This window comes from Haliotis cracherodii, unplaced genomic scaffold (genome assembly GCF_022045235.1).
Source record: "Haliotis cracherodii isolate W230 unplaced genomic scaffold, xgHalCrac1.p SCAF_10, whole genome shotgun sequence".
Lineage (NCBI taxonomy): Eukaryota > Metazoa > Mollusca > Gastropoda > Lepetellida > Haliotidae > Haliotis > Haliotis cracherodii.
This window is the reverse complement of record NW_027266265.1, coordinates 42,482,595-42,504,618: the sequence shown is the minus strand read 5'-3', so window position 1 is coordinate 42,504,618 and position 22,024 is coordinate 42,482,595. Positions and strand designations below refer to the sequence as shown.

Sequence of the window (22,024 nt, the reverse complement as noted above, 5' to 3'; positions counted from 1 at the left end):
ATATTCTGCCGCAATTTTGCAGAAATTTTCAGTAAAAATTCTAAAATGGGAATTAAAAATTTCCTATTTTAATTTAAACAAGCGTGGTCAGATTAGATATCCCCCTGGTCTGGTGCAATTCAGTATGACTCCCAACTCATCAAAAGGCACCAGTTCTGCACGGGAAATGGAATGACAGATGTACAGACAGACATGCTGATCACTATATCCCCCCATTTTTCAAAATGGGGGAATAATAAAGTCATAACTAATGGGTGAGTGAGTGAGTGAGTTGGTTTAAGGCCGCTTTTACCAGTATTCCAGTTGCATTATAGGGTGTCAGTTTAATGTGGAAGGAAAGCCCGAAGTGATGCAAGTTTCAGACAGCTCAACTCATGAGCACGGATATGGTACTGACTAGGGCTGCAACGAATACAATATGAGGCAAGTACGATTCGTATCACGAATACAAATATTAATTCATGAATATCACGAATACAATAACAAGTCAGCAGTTGATGTATTATTTGTTATATTCAGTGAAACAATAACAACATAAATTATTTGCTATGGTTTGTTAATCATTAATATATTATACATTTATATACTGCACTTATCCAGGTACTAGTACCTGCTCAAATGCGACAATGACCAGTGACCACAAAACTGTCAAATTACATATTATGAGAGTGCTGTCTTTTGAAGACATCTATGCATATAATATGTTCTCATGGATATTTTTAGGTACAGGGTATGTAAATGCACATGATTGCATATTCATAAATATTCGATTCTATTTGCCATGAACATGATGAATAAAAAATTCAATTCATGAATGGATACGGTTCGATTCACCAAATACGCGAGTGAATTGTAACAGCCCTAGAACTGACAAACCTACAAACATAATTGTGGCAAACCAGGACTCACGATTAGTTTCTGCAAAGCCCAAGGAACGCAATTCTGCGCCTTTTTCTAAGACAACCGGTGCACCCATACCCCCTACAACAAATGGCTTGGCCGAGGGCACTTGTATTCCACTGATAGCAAAACCATAAGAAAGAGGCTTAATGTTACATTATTGTATTGAATGCAATATAATGCTAAAATACCTTCGAAAATAAAAAAAATTAAAATAAATCCTAATTTTGAACAAATGTGCCCTCCAATGACACTGAGTTAGAAATCCCAGATAAATCCCCAGGTTCATCAGTGAGTGATTCAGTAAGTGGGTGTTGATTTCAAAAGAAAACAGAAATGGCAAAGATACTTTTCACGCTTATAGGTTACCATGATTCCTGCCAATCAAATTTCATATTGATAACGTTGATATACAGGATACATGGAAAAATGTAATGGACGAAAATGGCCACATTATCTGATCTCATTCTATATTTACCTGTGTTTATGTGTATACATATATTTCCATGGTAATCATGGTTACTGAAAACTACAAGCCAAATCTCAAACATATCACCAGCAACATGATCACCATTGCACACAAGCAAATGATATCAGTTGAAATACACACTGCAGACAGACTGATATAGATAGATATACAGAACACAAGGAAATATTTTTCATGAAACTATTACTATTGGGTCTGCTCCAAAAAGGGAACAAAGCTCGGGATATTACACAAATATACAGAGATGACGGTTGCGATAGACTTAATTCATATTCATCATTTCATTTTGTTCAAATTATCAATTATTCGCGTTTTCTGGTCCACCGACAGGGAAATAAAATGCCCCACACACAATTGTATATTCATATCTAACCTATAACCAACAAGGACATATAAACAATACTTCCCTTTCCACAGGCAAGAATTTATCATGTTTATTATGTTCGCAGAAGGTAAATACTAATGATAACGTCATAACTGTTATATTCTCAGTTAGTAAGATTGGTTGGTTGGTTGGTTTGTTGTTTAACGCAGCACTCAGCAATATTCCAGCTTTATGACGTCAGTCTGTAAATAATCGAGTCTGGACCAGACAATCAAGTGATTAATATCATGAACATCGATCCACGCAATTAGGATCAATGACATGCATGAACCAAGTCAGAGAGCCTGACCACCCGATCCCGGTAGTCGCCTTTTACGACAAGAGTAGTCACCTTTTACGGCAAGCATGGGTTGCTGAAGACTTATTCTACCCCGGATCTTCACGGATGCAGTTAGTAACATGAGTAAGATGCTTAGTTATTGGTTTTAAGTGCTGGCACGTCACAGGGTCACAAATCAGGTGACGACTCTGGTTTTGGAGTGGTGGAGAAGTCACCGACTGTTATCAGAATGCACCAGTGTTATAGTTTCCCTTGGCAACACGAAACCTGAACATAAGCGCTACAGAGACAGGCCGGAAGGAAGCAGGAAATGTCTGGTGACTTCATTCACTTGTACACAATCACAGCACCACAGAGCTCTAGATGAGCTTTTGGTTATTTACCCAGGGGTTTGATTTTGATTGGATATCCACAAATTTTAGAGGGTATTCAATTTCTTTTACCCACATGTCGCTTGACATTTGGGTATTTCACTTAAAACCTGTTTGGTAAGAGTACCTTTAAATCATTTAAAACTATGTGAATAGTTGTACATCCGTCTGTGTCTGCTTGTAGCTTCTTCTCCGGGAAGCCATTACTGTTTACACAACCTCGCATTTTGAGAAAGGCGCTATTGTTATAATTACCAATCAGCGACTAATTAAGATACAACATGTGCATTGACTAGGTATGATGTGCTTCTCAATTGCATCCATCAGTATGTTTCCTGCAGAAGCTCTTCCTAATGTATCTGTCGGTAAGCAAATTTGGCGATCAGCTGATGTAATTTTATCTAACTGTTGGAATATACACAGTCGTTTTCTCTAATAGTTATAATATACACATTTATTTTATTTCAATAGCATATTTATAGTTTTTGTCTCGTATTTGATACGCTAGGATTGGATTTGTCTGCATATTTCAGTTGATTTAATGCATATTTTACGCGAATATGCAGCTTATCTCGAGCTCTGACGCAACACATCAGTCATTATTAGAGATGTGTACAGAACCGAAAACAAAACAGAAGGTATGAAGACTAGATATTTTTCAGCCACAGCTACAAAGCCACAGATGTCATAAATTACAAGTATGAGCCTAAATAAAAATAAATAAAAAACCCATTTTGCAATGTTCTCTTTGTGGCAGACAATTTATTATTTCCCGCTCTGAACCCTAATTATTATTATGATTTAGACAGGTATGAAAGTCAAGAAGTGATGTAGAAACTTGAAAAAACTTGTCAGATGGAAATGATATCAATGAATAACCCTAAACCTTTATAATATAGCAACTGCAACACTATGCAAGCTACATGATCAAGCAGGGTTACACTGTATGCAAAATACCACATCCTATACTCATATGTATCATGATATATTGAGGATGGATGCAGATGATTTACATTCAGAACTCTGTGGACATATTACGACCAATCAAAAATGTAGACTACATAACTGACACATATAAGTGACAATTCAATTCTGGTAATACACTTAAGTTCAATGTGTCTGTATTTTCTAATCAAAACATTTGAATCGGTAAATTTCTTGATAATCAAGTGAAGAGTAAGATCAAGTCATCTAAGACGCCACAATTTGGTGTGCAGAGTTGCATCCCTTGGACATGATGCTAGAAACTCATAATAATGGGTTCGAATCCTGGTTTGTCCTGATTATGTATCTAAGTTTGTCCACACCATACCCATGGTCATGGGTTTCACCAAAGTGGTAATCATGTGAGACATGCATCACTAGGGGGTTCCCTCCCACATCAAGCTGACACGCCGTGACACAAATGGAATACTGGTCAAAGCGACATAAAACCCAACTCACTCACTCACTCACTCACTCACTCACTCAACTAAAGCTTGCAATATATGGCCGGCCTCAAATCCCTATGTTAATGTCTTGAAATACCTAAAATTATTAGTGAGAGTCCCCATGGCTTGAAAATAAATAGACACAGGTAAATCAATTAGAAGCTAAAAGAAATACTAGTTACCAAGGACCTTAGGGTTTGATGAATGTGATGAACTCATCAATCATGTCAATAGCTGTATTTATCATGCTTATGAATTACAAATCAGAAATAACATATCACCTTTGATCTTTTCACACCTGAAGGTAGAACAAAGAGATATGCATATTTACAATGCACACATGTAAATTTCACACAAAAAAAAGACATCCAAACCCCAGCCTTCAAGTTAATATATTCAACATTCATTTATGATATTAATCATGCTGACAGAACTTTCACTGATCATCATGTCTGATTAGTTTTGACATCAGGCCCGCTAGCGGCCGCCATCAGAGGCAGTCAACTTTGCAGCTTGTATCGTCATGATCCTCCAATGATCTTGGCTGAATTCTGTATCAATTTTCAGAAATTATTTGCTACATTTTGCAATAACTGACAACATGAGCTAGTTTTGTTTGTTTGTTGTTTAACGCTGCAAAATGCTAAATTTGACTGCATAAAATCATAAGAACAAACCTTGACCAGTTAAGTTGAAAGTTAAATACAAACTGCTTGATTGCAACACATTGCGCAAACTGTGTATCGGGATACATGTTGTATTGCGATATGTATCAACATGTGACGTGACTCCCTTTAATGCAGCATAGATGTCAGCCTCTCGACTTGTAGATGTAACATGTATAAGATAAATATATAACTTATTTTGTTTCATGATTATTAAGCCATTGTAACTTTCATATAAAATATTTTCTGATGTTTCATAATCATGATAATTTTTTACTGCTCTATTGTTTTGTAATGTAAACCTTTATTTAAACTCTACTATAACAAAGAAATTCAGTATATTGTGAAGGTTATACAACATTCTGCACAGTTATTGTCATAATCTGAGGGCTGCATGCTGCTGGTACTACAGGTACTACAGGTACTACAGGTACTACAGGTACACATTAGGGCTGGGATGAGTCCATTTTTACTACCCGGGTACCCACCCCCCTATTACACGACCCTACCCGGATACCCACCCTCAGATGATGTCTCAAATTTGTCCAATTGGGAACATTTTTAGCATAGCCCTGGCAAAACATATTTAGATATATGTATTAAACAATCTGGTCATTCATACACTGAAGTGGAATTTAGTTACATCTTTATTCAACCATATGAAAAATCAGAAGGAATGGGTGCATAGTCAGAAAGAAATGCAAACATTAGTGACTTGTAGTGTAGTGTAACCATAGAGTTCAAGATAATTTTTGTCATTAAACAATTTATCAGGTGACGTGGTCCTGTGGGTACCCAGGTCCTACTCAGTACCCACCCGACCCGGGTACCTGAGTTACCCGCCCAAGTCCTAGTATACATGTACACTGCAATATATTTTACAAACGCTACTTGCTGCACCATTGTTTCTGTGTTCCAGCATATTATATTGTATGAATAAATTCTGCTCTAATTTATATCATTTGAACTAAAGTCAACGAAGAAATTCATTCAAAATTGATGTTTCCCTTCTAAATTAATTGACAAACAGCGAAAACGATGATGTGATTTCTCTCTCATGTTAGTTGGGTTATTGTTTAACGCCGCACTCAGCAATATTCCAGCTATTCTGTTATTAATCGAGTCTGGACCAGACAATCCAGTGATTAATATAATGATCCACTCGATTTGTAATCCCTGACTGTATATTTGGCAGCGACTGATCATGCTGAGCAATATTTACTTTAGTTTGACATATTGCAGAAAATAGGATCTGCATGTACAGGATGTACAATCATTGTTAATCACTGTAAAACACTTTAGCTCCAAATGTATCGCAATACAGATACATGAAACGCAATATATTGCAATACAAAAAATTGCAAATACACAACCCTAAAAATGATTCATACAAAGTTTCAGCTGGATCGCTTGATTTAAGAATGTCATAGTGACTATGATTGATAATTCCATGTTTTAGAAGGACAAAGGCATGGTTAAAATAAGTTCCTGGTGCCCAAGGCTTACAAAATTATGTTATACTTTTTTATGATATTTTCTTATATGAAGCCAATGAGAAATACTTGTACAAAAGTAAACTGGATAAATACATGGTAAACAAGCATGATATACTCATTCTCCCGCCAAGGACATGTTCTTTTTAGTGCAAGACTCAAGACCCTCACCAGAAATGCCACCTTAGATTTGTTCTAAAAGAGTCCATTACACCGATTCATATGCTGCAAGCTGACTGGTTCTGTAAGCCATCTCAAAAAGATGGTGTTACATGGAGATTCTTTTTTTGTTTCTTTGTTGTTTAATGCCACACTTGGGAATATTCCAGCTACATGACAGAAGTCTGTAAATAATCGAGTCTGAGCCAGGTAATCTAGTTATTGACATCATGAGCAACAATCTGCGCAAATGGGATATGGTGACATGCATCAACCAAGTCTGACCACAAGCATGGGTTGCTGGGACCAATTCTAACCCGGATCATGATAGGTGTTACTTTGAGAAGATCACTTGAAACAGTGGCTATCATCAGGTTTTCAAGTCCTTTCAATGGAACTTGAAAAAACATGAAACACATAAACTTCCAAAAGAAATAAAGACAGCCTCTGACCACTTCATTGGTATTGGTCAGTGAAGAACTTTATGCTCAGCCAATCAGCATCGAGGCTCCTAAATTCTCGGAACAAGTGATCAAAGCATTCATGCAAGCAAGTTTGATTTCTATATCTCAAAACAAGTTTAAACAACCGAATGAACATAATAAACCATTATCATGATTTTAAACCATTTTGATGACGTCACACTCTTTTCGTTGCAGTTGATTCAGAGCCAGGAATTCAATGCCCATTCTGAACATGCATTTAAACAAGTTGTTTGTTTTGTTTGTTTGTTGTTTAACGCCGGACTCAGCAAATATTTCAGCTATATAATGGGTCTGTAAATAATCAAGTCTGGACCAGACAATCCAGTGATAGACAACATGAGCATTGATCCATGCAATTAGGATCGATGACATGCATCAACCAAGTCAGCGAGTCTGACCACCCAATCCCGTTAGTCGCCTCTTTTGACAAGCTTAGTCGCCTTTTACAGCAAGCATGGGTTGCTGAAGACCTATTCTACCCCAGATCTTCAGTGGTCCATTAAAACAAGTCAAACTAATGCAACTATAGGTCATTATGCAAAATCATAGAGAAATATTATATCAACCACAATCAACTCACCAATTTGGGGATCGTTGATACTCCTCCTAAAATCAACCGATTCTCACGACCCTTCCTTTACATATCGTTGTGGATATTTTATACTGTTTTACACCCAGTTTGTTCTTAAGTTCCGTGACTTTTACAGCCCAAAGGGAGTACCAACAGACGATTGTTAAAATCAATATTTCTGAATGAGGGTCGTAGAGAAATGAAGCCGAATCATTTTAGAAAGCCGATATGCTCTAGAACCCGCACATCCTCCAACTAAAGTTCACCTGGCCTGATGCAGAAAGGTATCATATTGGAGTAATACATCTGGACACAAAGCAATGTTAGCACTACGACAGTCGTAAGCCTAAGTTAAAGTATGGGAGTTCCCTTGTCTTAGTGCTATGATTGCCTTGTGGACCTGGGCCCTGCACTCTATTCTACAAAGTAATCTTAGCGCTACGACAGTCGTAAGCCTTCGTTAAAGTATGGGAGTTCCCTTGTCTTAGTGCTATGATTGCCTTGTGGACCTGGGCCCTGCACTCTATTCTACAAAGTGATCTTAGCGCTACGACAGTCGTAAGCCTTCGTTTAAGTATGAGAGATCCCTTGTCTTAGTGCTACGATCACTTTGTGGAACGGGGCCCTGGACACTATTCTACAAAGCAAACTTAGCACTACGACAGTCGTAGGCCTAAGTTAAAGTATGGGAGTTATGATTATCGTAGCGTTTCGATCGCTTTGTGGAACGGGACCCTGGAAACCATTCTACAAAGCAATCTTGGTGCTACGACTGTCATAAGTCTTTGTTAAAGTATGGTAGTTACGATCATCTTAGCGCAAAGATTGCTCCATGGAACGGAGACCTGATCTTATCGTAATTGATCTTAACATCCACTGTAGCATGTATCATATTGTGTATCATATTCTGATCTTGTTATTTTAGACAGTGTGAAATATTGATACTGTTGCACACTTTCAGCACCTATTCGGGTCAGCCCATTTTGCCACATCAAATAAATCATTCTTCTGTCAAGTTAACCATGAGTTGCTGATTACTGTTCAACATGATTGAAAAAAAAAACAACTGGTTATTTCTGCATCAGAGATGTGTGCAACAGTATAACCTCTAAAGCACATGTCGAAATTATAAAGACGAGTTTGCAGTATAGATATCTGGTTATTCACCTGTGGAGACATCTCAGAGGGGAGGAGACGCTCACTGACAAAGCCCAGCAGTACACTGTAAGCCTTAATTAATTCCAATCATCACACAACGGTCTTAAGCCATGTCATATGAAAAAATATGACCACACAAGGTAATAGTGAATGAATCTTAAATTAACCTAGGGAGGAAGTGACAGTGAACACAAGGAGAATTATATCCAACAACTTCATATCTCACTTCAAACAAATAAATATACTTCAACTTCAGGAAAAAGCAATTATTCTGTCAGATTTATCACCACACAGACTGTTGGCTGATTCTAACCCTGACCAATGTTGAAAGTGGGATTAATGTCATGTTGACAAGTGTGGCGCTTTTTGTACTGATCTTCAGTAAGGTGGGAAGACCGATGGAATTACTACTACATGGTCGTAAAGGTGACGATGCATCACATACACATGGCAACAAGAAAAGTAAGTACTTGATGTTTCATTTTATTATGATTTATATTTATGCCTTAGGTTTCATGTTATACTTGTACCCTATGTTCCTGTGTCTGAAGGTGAACAATTGCCTTGCTTTTGCATGTGTTTGTGATGGTGGGGTAGGATACGCTCATCTTTTTGCAACCACCAAGTACATCACTATTTGATGGTGACTCTTAAACAAAAGCTCATAATATAGTCAGACTTGAACAATGAAATCTGTTTTTAACAGAGATATCTCATGTATATGGAAAGGGTTTTGTTTTATTTCATTTAGGTGAGAATATCATTAAACAAACAAAACGAGGTCAAAATCTTAAATATTGTGAACATGGTGAAGAACAATCTATATATGTGTTCAAATAAACAAGCATTACATAAGCACACTTGATTTGGAATTGCAGCATGAAAATAATTTGAACTTCAGACTTCATAGTTTTAAATCATATAAGCTATCTTTCTTGGGCAATTATATTTTGTTAAAAAAAAAATGTGTCATTATTATTTGTACTTACAGGTTTTGATTATTGTATTAAACACACTTGGTACACTGAAGATTTCCTAATAATGTTAACATTAGGGGTGTCACGATAAATCAAAATATCAATACATTGCTATTGGTAAGCACTTAAAGTCAATAAATTGATTGTTAAATCAGTTTCCGATTAATAGTATCCATTTCAGTTAGAAATATCGATAGTTGATTGTATTTACCATATCAATAAAATATAAGCAATGCTGTTCAAATTAGTTTTTCTTTTGATCATGAGTGGTAGTAATTTACGCATGGTAAAGTGGAAGTTTCTTTTTCTTAAATCATAAGGGTAAAGAAAAAATATATCAGTCATATCTCAAACTTTACTTTTTATTTGTTGTTATGGTTATCACATTCAAAGGAAACTTCAGTTCCAAGGTTTAATTCAACTCCAAAATCCATCCGACATGATACACTGAAAACTATCGATATTTATTGCAATAGTTGCTTGCAAGATCAATAGTTATTGCAATAGTTTCTTTCAATATCAATAGTTATTGCAATAGTGATTTCCAGACCAATAGTCACCCCTAGTTAACATGTAGAGATTTACTTCTTGTCAATAGGGGGGGCGAGTCGTGTAAGGCGCCACGATTCGCTGTGCAGAGCTGCATCCCTTGGGCACGCCAGAAAATTATGATTGTGGGTTCAAATCCCAGTTTGCCCCAATTATGTTTCTAGGTTTGTCAGCACCATACCCGTGCTCGTGGGTTTCACCGAAGAGGTAAACGTTTGAGACCTGCATCACTTTCACGGACTTTCCTCCCACATTCAGCTGACACGCCGTGATATAACATGATAACTGGAATACTGTTAAAATCAGCTTTAAACCAAACTCACTCACGCTCCTGTCAGTAGTATTTCGCCACTGATCCTTAGAATTTGTTTTACCTGCTCTTGGAGCTAAATATGTCCAATACAAGTGTAACTGAAGCTATACTGGTTACACTAGTGGCCAGAGAGGAAGGTGTAGAGATCTCTGTAATCACCGTAATCAGTCTGCCACCAATCTAATCACAGCCTCGCCTTATACTATTAAACTACAGACATGTAGGAATGAAAAGGCTTCAGCCTCTCCTGATCTGAGTAATTTGTCATATGTGCTGGTAATGTGATGCTGTAATACCTAGAACATTACCTTCACCCAGTGCCACCTTGTGTCACATAACAAGAATTCTGTAACATTGACTATAATATTTGAGATCAAAGGTGTTTATAGAAGTCAAAGCGGAGGCCAATTCGAAATATTTCAAGGGAGACAAGGCTCAAACCAATTACAACTTAATTTAAAGGAACTTGTCTCAAACCAATTACAACTTAATTCAAAGGGAAACTTGTCTCAAGCCAATTACAACTTAATTTAAAGGAATTTGTTTCAAGCCAATTACAACTTAATTCAAAGGGAACTTGTTTCAAGCCAATTACAACTTAATTTAATGGAACTTGTCTCAAGCCAATTACAACTTAATTCAAAGGGAACTTGTCTCAAGCCAATTACAACTTAATTCAAAGGGAACTTGTCTCAAGCCAATTACAACTTAATTTAATGGAACTTGTCTCAAGCCAATTACAACTTAATTCAAAGGGAACTTGTCTCAAGCCAATTACAACTTAATTCAAATGGAACTTGTTTCAAGCCAATTACAACTTAATCTAAAGGAACTTGTCTCAAGCCAATTACACCCTAATTCAAAGGGAACTTGTTTCAAGCCAATTACAACCTTATTCAAGGTGGAACTTGCCTCAAGCCAATTACAACTTAATTCAAATGGAACTTGCCTCAAGCCAATTACAACTTAATTTAAAGGAACTTGTCTCAAGCCAATTACAACTTAATTTAAAGGAACTTGTCTCAAGCCAATTACAACTTAATTTAAAGGAACTTTTCACAAGCCAATTACAACTTAATTCAAAGGGAACTTGTTTCAAGCCAATTACAACCTTATTCAAGGTGGAACTTGTCTCAAGCCAATTACAACTTAATTTAAAGGAACTTGTCTCAAGCCAATTACAACTTAATTCAAAGGGTTATTGTCTCAAGCCAATTACAACTTAATTCAAGGGGGAACTTGTCTCAAGCCAATTACAACTTAATTCAAGGGGAACTTGACTCAAGGTAAATATGACTTTATTCAAAGGAAACTTGTCTCAAGCCAATTACAACTAAATTCAAGGGGAACTTGGCTCAAGCCAATGACTTAATTCAATGGGAACTTGTCTCAAGCCAATGACTTAATTCAAGGGGAATTCTCTCAAGGTAAATATGACTTACTTAAAGGAAAATGTGACTCAAACCAATGACACCTTTCTTAAAGGGGGACAAGGCTCTGCTACCATATCTTTGTTTGAACCGTATTCGAAAGACACACTGCTTAGATAGGCATCAAATCAGATTAAACCTATGAGATGGAACTTTGATACTGCAGATTTTAAACAACTGGATAAGAATTACCTCTAACATATTGAAAAAAATCAGCTTGACATAACTGCCAGCTAAAACATGCTGAACATGCTGAAGGAGAGTCACCTGTATGCTACCTGGGTACTGTCACATAGGTAAGTTGATGAAATGGGTCTGCAATCAACTCCTTGTGTCATGCTTATAATATATCCAGTACAAATTTGTTATGACTGACCTAGTTGTCTGTGTTTTAAGGTTCAAGTAACTCTGAAGTGTGCAATAGTAAGAAAATAGTTTACTTCTAGAGCTATTGACCATGTTGACATGAATCTTCATCGTAGGAAGACAATGACCAACAGGGATTCTCTTTAAATTTTTTACCTTCATGAGAGAAAATCGCCCCTGGTCCAAAAGCAATGAGATTTTTTGGCGTGTGATGAGATTTTGAAATTTTCAGAGATAACTGTCTTTCATTTTCAGTACTTGTGACTTGAATTATGTTGCAACTAAGAGATAATTCATCTTCACACAGAGGAAACTGTATTACATTTTCAGTATTTGTGACTCGAATTATGTTACAACAAGCATGAAATACTCATATCCCCACCAATATGACATGTTCAGGTTGTGTACAAGGCAAGAAATATTTACGGTCTTCAAGATCTGCTCCAGAAACAAGCACTACCACATTTTTTTCTGCGAAGGTTGTTGCCATGAAAACTAAAAAAATAAATAGTCAAAAGGCACCAGTTCATTAATTATTCCACCGTGAATATTTAAAAATATTAGCATTAGTATTATATGAAAATGACATTAGTATTTATATTTCTGTTCATTGCCTAATTAAGTGAGTGAGTGAGTGAGTGAATATTGCTTAACGCCCATAAGCAATTTTGCAGCTATTTGCGGCGAGGCCTAATTAAGTAGAAATTACATTAATATTTATGTAATTCTGTTCATTGTCCACTTCAGGAGGAATTATTTGTTTACAACCATCAGCTGTTCATTTAATTGGCATGGCAACCTGCAGTATCAAATTTCTAGATCTCCAACAATGTGTTTTTATGTGGTAATTTAATAAATTCAAAGTGATGACATGAAATATTGACTGTTGTAAATGTAAATGATGTTACAGTCTGTTGGCAAAAAATATATTATGTACATTTCAGAATGAGATAAAACAGTGCTTTCATAAATTTTTTACTGTCTATTTCCTTCTGTAGTGTTATCCAGGGAAATATTATTAGGGCTCCAAGCCGAAAGGCTGTAGAGCCCTATTGTAATCGTTCGATTTATTATTATTATTATTATTATTATTATTATTATTATTATTATTATTTATTATTCCGCCGATTTTTGTACCTGCCCTAGCAAAATAACCGCTAGCTCGATTTTGTTCACATTTTGTGCGTGTTTGTAGACCGTTGGGTACTAGTGCCCGCCAAAAAGCCAAGCCCATAGGCCCAAAGGCCAAGGGCAGATAACTGAAAAACAAGTATTTTTTGACGATATACTTTGCCCTGTTGCTCCACAACCGTTTGTCCGTTTACTTTGAAACCTTGCATGTATATGATGCTTGAGCTGCTTGACATTTTTTGTTCTTTGACTTTGGTCATTGGACACGTGGTTAGGCAACCATATTGGATTCAAGGTTTTCAAAGGGTGTTTGGGGTACCTGTCTTCAAATACTATCTCCTCTGAATCCACTGCATGAAAAGCTTTCAAACTTTCTGAGAATTGTCTCCATACAGAACACAACAAATCAGCATAGCCGTTTTTGGATATCTTTTGTAGTTGCGGCCATATTGGATTTTGAATTTTATCATTTTTTTCACCGAAATTTTACCTTTAAGATCATAGCTTGTAAGGTTCTTAACAGAAACTATTGAAAGATTGCATGAAGTTTTGAGACTATATGTAGCTCATTTTGTCCTGGGTTGCATACTGAAAGCACCACTGCTTGGTGTGGTAGTATTTGATTTAAGTAAAAAAATCAGACTTGAGTACAAATACTGAAGGAAGCGCCTCATAAATCTACCATACACCCCCATTCACTGGCTTTGCAGATATCCAAGCGTTCTCCACAGCCTTGTTCAGTATTGTGTGTACTACCCTTGACGACCAGGATCAGAATTGGCCTTTCTCAACCGATGCTTGTCTCAAGAGGCAACTATGCTTGTCACAGGAGGCGACAAATCCGATTGGGTGGTCAGACTCGCTGGCTTGATTCTTCATTTCTCAATTGCCAATTGCTAGGGTACCTTATTTTTGACGGCGTTGTTTAAAGCAAACCATTTGCGGATTAGAATATGGTCGAGGTCGGAAATTGGTTTAGTACACTCTGGGAAACTGTGGCACACGCCAATTTGGTAATGTCCTGCAAACGGTGACTATCTTTTGACGGAGTTGGTGCAAGCAAACTATATGCGGATTCGAACATGGTCGAAGTCAAACATGAGTTAAGAACACACTGGGACACGTGTGGTGATGTCTCACAAGCGGTTCATTACATTTGATGGCGTTGGTACAAGCAAACCATATGCGGATTCGAACATGGTCGAAGTCAAACATGAGTTAAAAAAACACTGAGACACATGTGGTGATGTCTCACAAGCGGTTCATTACATTTGATGGCGTTGGTACAAGCAAACCATATGCGGATTCGAACATGGTCGAAGTCAAACATGGGTTAAGAACACCCTGGACACGTGTGGTGATGTCTCACAAGCGGTTTACTACATTTGATGGCGTTAGTACAAACAAACCATATGCGGATTGGAAAATGGTCGAAGTCAAACATGGGTTAAGAACACACTGGGACACATGTGGCGATGTCTCACCAGCGGTTCATTACATTTGATTGCGTTTGTACTAACAAACCATTTGAGGATTCGAACATGGTCGAAGTTGGAAATTGGTTAAAACATCCTGGGACACCCAGGTCAATTTAGTAGTGGTGATGTCTCACAAGAGGTTCTTTACATTTGATGGCGTTGGTACAAGCAAACCATTTGGGGATTCGAACACTGTCGAAGTCAAACATGGTTTAAGAAAACACTGGGACACGTGTGGTGATGTCTCACAAGCGGTTCATTACATTTGATGGCGTTGGTACAAACACACCATATGCGGATTCGAACATGGTCGAAGTCAAACATGGGTTAAGAACACACTGGGACACATGTGGCGATGTCTCACAGGCGGTTCATTACATTTGATGGCGTTTGTACTAACAAACCATTTAAGGATTCGAACATGGTCGAAGTTGGAAATTGGTTAACACATCCTGGGACACCAGGTCAATTTAGTAGTGGTGATGTCTCACAAGAGGTTCTTTACATTTGACGGCGTTGGTACAGGTAAACCCTTTGAGGATTTGAATATATGAACGAGGTGGGAAACAGATTTAGCACTTTATCTCAGCAATGCGACAGGAACCCGGGGCCCGGACGAACGCAGAACGCTAATCCATTTGACTGGAGCCCAACTGACAAAGAAGTTACAGCCTGTTAAAGAGTCACCAAGCCGAAAGGCTGAAGAGTCCCAGTGTTAGCGTTTGATTTAATATTATTATTATTCCGCTGATTTTTGTACCAGAGCTAGAAAAATAACCACTGGCTCGATTTTGTTCACATTTTGTGTGTGTATGTGGACCTTTGGGTACTAGTGCCCGTCAAAAACCCAAGGCCGTAGGCCCAAAAGCCAAGGGCAGATAACTAAAAGAACAGAATATTTTGAAGATGTATTTCGCCCTATTGCTCAACAACCGCTTATCCGATTACTTTGAAACCTTGCATGTATCTGCTGCTTGAGCTGCTTGACATTTTTTGTTCTTTGACTTTGGTCATTGGTCTCGTGGTTTGGCAGCCATTATGGATTCAAGGTTTCCACAGTGTTTTGGGGGTACCTGTCTTTAAACGCAAACAACTCCGAGTCCACAGCATGAAATGCTTTCAAACTTTTTGATAATTGTCTCCATAAATAACACATCAAACTTTAGTAGCCGATTTTGGAATTCTTTTTTAGTTACAGCCGTATTGAATTTTGATTTTGATCATTTTTTTTCATCGAAATTTTACTATAAATATCACATCTTGTAAGGTTCTCCACAGAAACTATTGATTGTTTTACATGAAGTAAGTGTGCTATATGTACCTCATTTTTTTATCTTTGACTTTGGTCATTGGTCACGTGGTTTGGCAGCCATTATGGATTCAAGGTTTCCGCAGTGTTTATTGGGTACCTGTCTTTAAACGCAAACAACTCCGAGTCCGCTGCATGAAATGCTTTCAAACTTTTTGATAATTGTCTCCATACATAACACATCAAACTTTAATAGCCGATTTTGGAATTCTTTTTTGGTTACGGACGTATTGAATTTTGATTTTGATCATTTTTTTCAACAAAATTTTGTAAGGTTCTCCACAGAAACTATTGCAAGTTTACATGAAGTTAGTGTGCAATATGCATCTCATTTATTGTTGTTGGTTGTATGCTAAAAGTAACACCGCTTGGTGGTAATATTTGATTTATATTTGGGACACCCCTGGAACACGCCAATTTCGTAGCGGCGATTTCCGGTGACTATCTCTTGACAGAGTTGGAACAAGCCAACCTTTTATGGATTCCAACATGTTCGAGGTCGGAAATGGTTTTAGAACAGACCTGGACACCCTGGCACACGCCATTTCCCTTGCGACGATACCCTGCAAGTGGTGCCTACATTTGACGGATTTGGTTCAAGGAAACCGTTTGAGGATTCGAACATGGACGTTTGGGCACAGTGTTACTTGGAGCCCGCCATTGCTGCTTGCAGCTTTAATTGAATTTTCAATTAGTTAGAAGTGACAGTTCATTATACAATGAATATTGCTCCAGGTTGACTATTTTGTTTAATTAGCAACAATTAAGTCACTTATTTCCCGCAGGGGGTGGCACGTTTGCCATGTGCTGCAGCTGGAAAATGTTGACGAGTAACTGTTGACATTTTACAATGTTTATGAGTTACATTTGAATTATTAGATTCCAGTTTTCAAAAAGAAATTTACAAATCTGGAAGCAAATATATTGTAGCATATATTAAAAACTCTAAATCCAACTTGTCGTATGGCCACTAGAAATATTTCAAAATTTGAAAATTATGCACGCTGGCCATTTCTTCAATTTCTTGCAACTGGGTTTGTTTGTGAAAACTCTTCCACCAGTGCTGTCTTTTCTAAAGGCAAGGCGAATATCATCGAAAATATGATAGTTTGCAATATGAAATTTGTATATTATTATGCAGAAAGAGTTGCAGGTATATTCATTTAGTTTTTGTTTTAATGTCATCCCAAAATAGAAATTTGCTTAACCCTAACCCTGATTTGAACATTTACCCGTGATTTTTTTATATATCTTGATTGACATGTAAGACCCACGTCTTTGATTTCTGCTAGGATGTAAGAGTCAATTAATGTAATATGTTCAATTACTTTCGTGTTGTAGATCAAGAAATAAGATTTCTGAGTGCTACCAAAGAGTTTATGTTGTAAAATTGAACACTCGTTTTGCCAATCAGGGATCAACAATGTTGCGCACTCCACCATTGTCAGCTGATGCAAAGTTCCAAGCAGCGTCTCGGAGGAATCGGTCAAGCACATTAAGAGATAGCATGAAGTTTTGAGAGAATACAACTCGCTGTTTCTATTGACAACTTTGGACAATTAATAAACTGAGTAAGTTTTTTGACAGTTTTAGGTATGGTAGATAATATTATTTGAGCAATACGACTTTTTTTATTTTTGAAGGTGAATATGAGATTGTCAATGCAGATAAAATTATTTAAAGATGTACGCGATTTTCAATTGCGCTGATTGAATGTGATGCACTGTCTATGACAACTATGCGAGAATATCGCAAAATCGCAGTCAAAGTCAATGCCTCCACCATTGTCAATTCAAAAGATCCTGAATATATCAAGAATGTTATTTTCATGGAATGCTATTTTCCTTGTGACTGACCTCAGTCATGTCAAATACAAATATTCTTCATTGTACTCTTCATTGTCCTGCAAGAAGTAAAATTGGTCTGATCTTGTGAGATAAACTTTCATCCATGTAACATGTCAGTGTTGTTGATAGCCATTAATCCAGTATGCACAGACGCCTTCAAATGTCTTCCAATCTTCCTTTTTCACTGTTCATTGATCTGATGGCTACTGGTTATCTTGCCTTATCATACTCACAAAACTAAAGTAATAGATTCTTTTATATACCTTGTGTATAAGCAATTCAGAAAACTAATCATGTGTAACTTATCCTCATTACTGAAAAAAACATGTCCTCCATCTGATAGAAATGTTTGACCTTGTCTAACAGGCACCAGTGGAAATGGAAGGGGACAAAAGACCCTTTATTCCGCATAGATTTCAGGTTATGGATTAGTATTGCCTCAACGGCTGTTTTCTGGTGGGTCATGCCCCACCTGTGGAGTCGTCCCTGTGGGGAGGAGACGCTCAGGGAGCTATAACAGTGTAAGCTGTGGTTAACACCGAACGTCACACAACGCTCTTCAGTCACACCATGTGAATAATATCCTCAAAAGCATAGGCAAGAGAAGGCATGAAACTGGTTCAAAAACTTCGTCTTCATCATGTTCATAGTCCTAACTGTTTGTTTATTTCACTCCACACTCAGCAATATTCCCGCTATATGACGACAGTCTGTAAATAATCGAATCTTGACCAGACAATCCAGTGATTGACATCATGAGTATCGATCTACGCAATTGGGATTTGATGACATGCATCAATCAAGTCAGTGAGCCGGACCACCCGATCCCGTAAGTCGACTTTTACAACAAGCATAGCTGCACTTTCACAGCAAGAATGGGTTGCTGAAGACCTATTCGACCCCTGATCTTCACGGGTCTCCTATCTGTTTGATTGCCTCCAGCTTGATATCAGTCCAAGAATCTACTTCGAAACGTCACTATATGCAATAAACCAGAAGTTATAATCATTAAAGCTGTACGTTTTTCTTACTTCGTAGTCCTAATAGTTTGAAAGGAAACACATGTCAAAGGAGAAAAATGGCAAGCATTTTGGAGATATGCTTGTATGCTTGTGTGAATGAGTGAATGTTGTTTTACTAAGCATCTGTTTTGAAGATATGGTATGGTCAACGTTGTCTTACAACGCAACTGTTTTGAAGATATGATATGGTTAACGTTGTCTTACAACGAAACTGTTTTGAAGATATGATATGGTCAACGTTGTCTTCCAACGAAACTGTTTTGAAGATATGATGTGGTCAACGTTGTCTTACAACACAACTGTTTTGATGATATGATATGGTCAACGTTGTCTTACAATGCAACTGTTTTGAAGATATGATATGGTTAACGTTGTCTTACAACGAAACTGTTTTGAAGATATGATATGGTCAACGTTGTCTTATACGCAACTGTTTTGATGATTTGTCTGTGATTTTAGCCACTAGACTGAAGCTTGAGTCTAGTACACTTTCTCCTGGTCTGGTAATAGCAGCTTACTATATTCCATATACTAGGGATGTCACAATACGACCATCTCACAATACAATACATAATGTAATACTTTGTTCACGATACGATAAATATTGATACACTTAACATGCTTAATTCAATGCAATTTCATGGGGCATAAACACTTATAAAAAGGCTTGAAACTTAAATATCTTGTCTCATATTTGAAAATAAAAATGTCTCATTTCAATCAATACTTCATGTCAAATACAAAAAGAGTGTCAACATAAATATTTTCTCATATAAAACATAACAGCAGTCAGCAAAGTCCCTGTTTGCTAAATACCTCAGACATGTCAGATGTGCGCCCGAAATTAAATCAATTAAATATGAACAGGTCCATGTGTGAACCATGGTAAACATGGTAAAATGATACAAGATTTAAATGTGAATCGATACAGGGTTAAACTATGAATTGATACAGGTAAGTGTGTTTGAAGTCTCATATCATCTGAGAATATTATTCATGCATCAATATATTGGTGAAATCTACTGAAAATATTGCCAAAATACAAGTTTGGGTTTGTCAACTTTAAAGTATTTGGCACAGACTGTCTTGATAATAGCATTTACATTTCTCTCAAAACTAACATCATATCCTACTTTGTGAAGTCAGTGGCACGGATGGGACATGTCAGGTCACATAGCAAGACTGTAAAGGTGATAAGTGTTTACACAAGTTAGTACAATGTTATTCCGGCAGTATAATCTGACAGTTTATTGATAAGTACAGCTTACAAGAGAGACAGTTACATGACCTACTGGTCCTTTGCCCAACAATTTATGTCTGGCACTAAGAGTGAGGGAAATCTCAATCTCATTGAAATCAGATCTCAGTTCTCGCTACCGCTAAACAAAGATCTGAAGACATCCCATTACAGGTCACGTCAGACTGACCTTTAGCGAACTCTGACCTACCAATGGAATTACTGACAAGAAGTCGACATTAGCCAATCAGATGGCAGATTTCTCGTACTTTACGGCACTAATTGCAAATTGGCGACAGCGCTTCGAAACATATTTGGACAAATTCTCGATTGAAAATTTGAAACCTGAACAAAAGCATACTCTCGAAAGGCTAATATATGGTTTAGATTGTATAGATCCGGTCGTTAAGCCCGTATCTATCGTTCGGAATACCCTGTTTTAAAGTTTTCGAGGCTGCATGATCAGAAATAACATTCCGGCTGTCACTTTCATGATCTGGTAAGCGACGCTCTGATTGGTCTGATGAAAGGTCGTTCTGACGTGACCCCTAATGGGATGTCCTCCGATCTTTATTTAGCAGTAGCGAGAACTAAGATCTGATTTTAATGAGATTAGAGAAATCTGGATTAGTCCAATTCTAACTGATGAAAACTAATGTGGTATTAATGACCATAAACATGATCAATTAGGTTTAGTAATAACAGAAATCCAGATTAGTCAATGTTTTGTTTTCACAAATTCTGCTGTATGTGAAGGTGAGTGAATGTTGTCTTTATCATGTTTATGATTTCATACTCTAATCAAGTCTGCAAGTCAGCAATATCAGCATTGGAAAATGGCAGCTGATATTGTAGTATACTGAGAGTCTAATTAGATGTATAAAAGATAACTATGACTTATTCACCTCCCAAAATAAAAATCGCCCTTCTTCTTAAAGTCAATAAACTAGACAAATTCTATTATGCACTCTAAACAAAAACGCAAAAATATTGTTTGTTTTGAGCATGTGATCAGCTGACACTCTGTGACAGAAAACCAAATACATCACTCAGGTCGGATGCTGTTGCAGAGGCGGATAAAAATCAGCTCCAAATTTAGTACCCTTGATCGTTTGTTGTCATCACATGACCTCTGCTCCACGTGGCTGATCCCAGGACAAAAACATTCATGTAAACAATCCTGTTAGGGAGTTCATACAATGAATGAATAAGCACAAATAACATACGTCAATCCTGGAGTTTCCTAGACAGGTGCGCGTCACAGTACACGCTTACCTCCAGTTTCAGTTGTCGTCAAAATAAAGTTTCACACTCAATAACAGAAGTTAATGACGAATGGGGTGTACATACCTTGTAAAGCAAACAAATGAACGGGTAGCGAATGAGCAAATGCGCGCCCGAAGGGTCCTCCTTCTTCAGGTGAGCTAGAATCAGAATCGGGCGAATTGCTTCTGTGAGCGGCGCCATTTGATGTTGGTATAGTCAAACCACCCGAATGACCAGGGGATTGGAAGCTTCCCAGACTTCTGGCACGGGCACGAGCGGCAGCCCCCCCTGATCGACCCATGGCTAAATCCCCTGTGGCCGAACTGGTGCCCGCAGGACTGCTCCCAGAGTATGTTCTCATACGGGGCTGGTTGTGCGTACTTAGCTTCAGGCCCATGGTTATTCTATACACTGACAATTCCTTCTTCAAATTTCATGGGTTGGAATCAACGAATGCGACTGGCAAAACTCTAAACTTGCAACATAAATACATGATTTGATCTCTTTCTATTTCTATCCGCCATCTTTTCTTCCTTGTTTTGCGTGAGGGAACCAACACAAAAGTGACGTAGTTTTGTCATGTGACCTATGTAAACCATTGAAAGACAACACAAGGGCATAAATCATATGTGTTTCAAATGATTGTCGTCTGCTCAGAGATTGTATCAGTCACTGAGACAATACCCACTGCGATGCTATTATAGATGTATTAGAT

The 22,024-nt window shown here is 37.5% G+C and overlaps 1 protein-coding gene across 1 annotated transcript in view; it reads right to left on the bottom strand.

Moving 5' to 3' along the window:
- Positions 1-21,856, bottom strand: part of LOC139454399 (E3 ubiquitin-protein ligase ZNRF2-like) — a 29,505-nt gene extending 7,649 nt beyond the window's left edge. Inside the window, exon 1 of the mRNA XM_071236073.1 lies at positions 21,394-21,856. Within this exon, the coding sequence (XP_071092174.1) occupies positions 21,394-21,706 (313 nt within the window). The 5' untranslated portion in view covers positions 21,707-21,856. The remainder of the gene's footprint in view (positions 1-21,393) is intronic.
- Between the last annotated feature and the right edge of the window lie 168 nt (positions 21,857-22,024).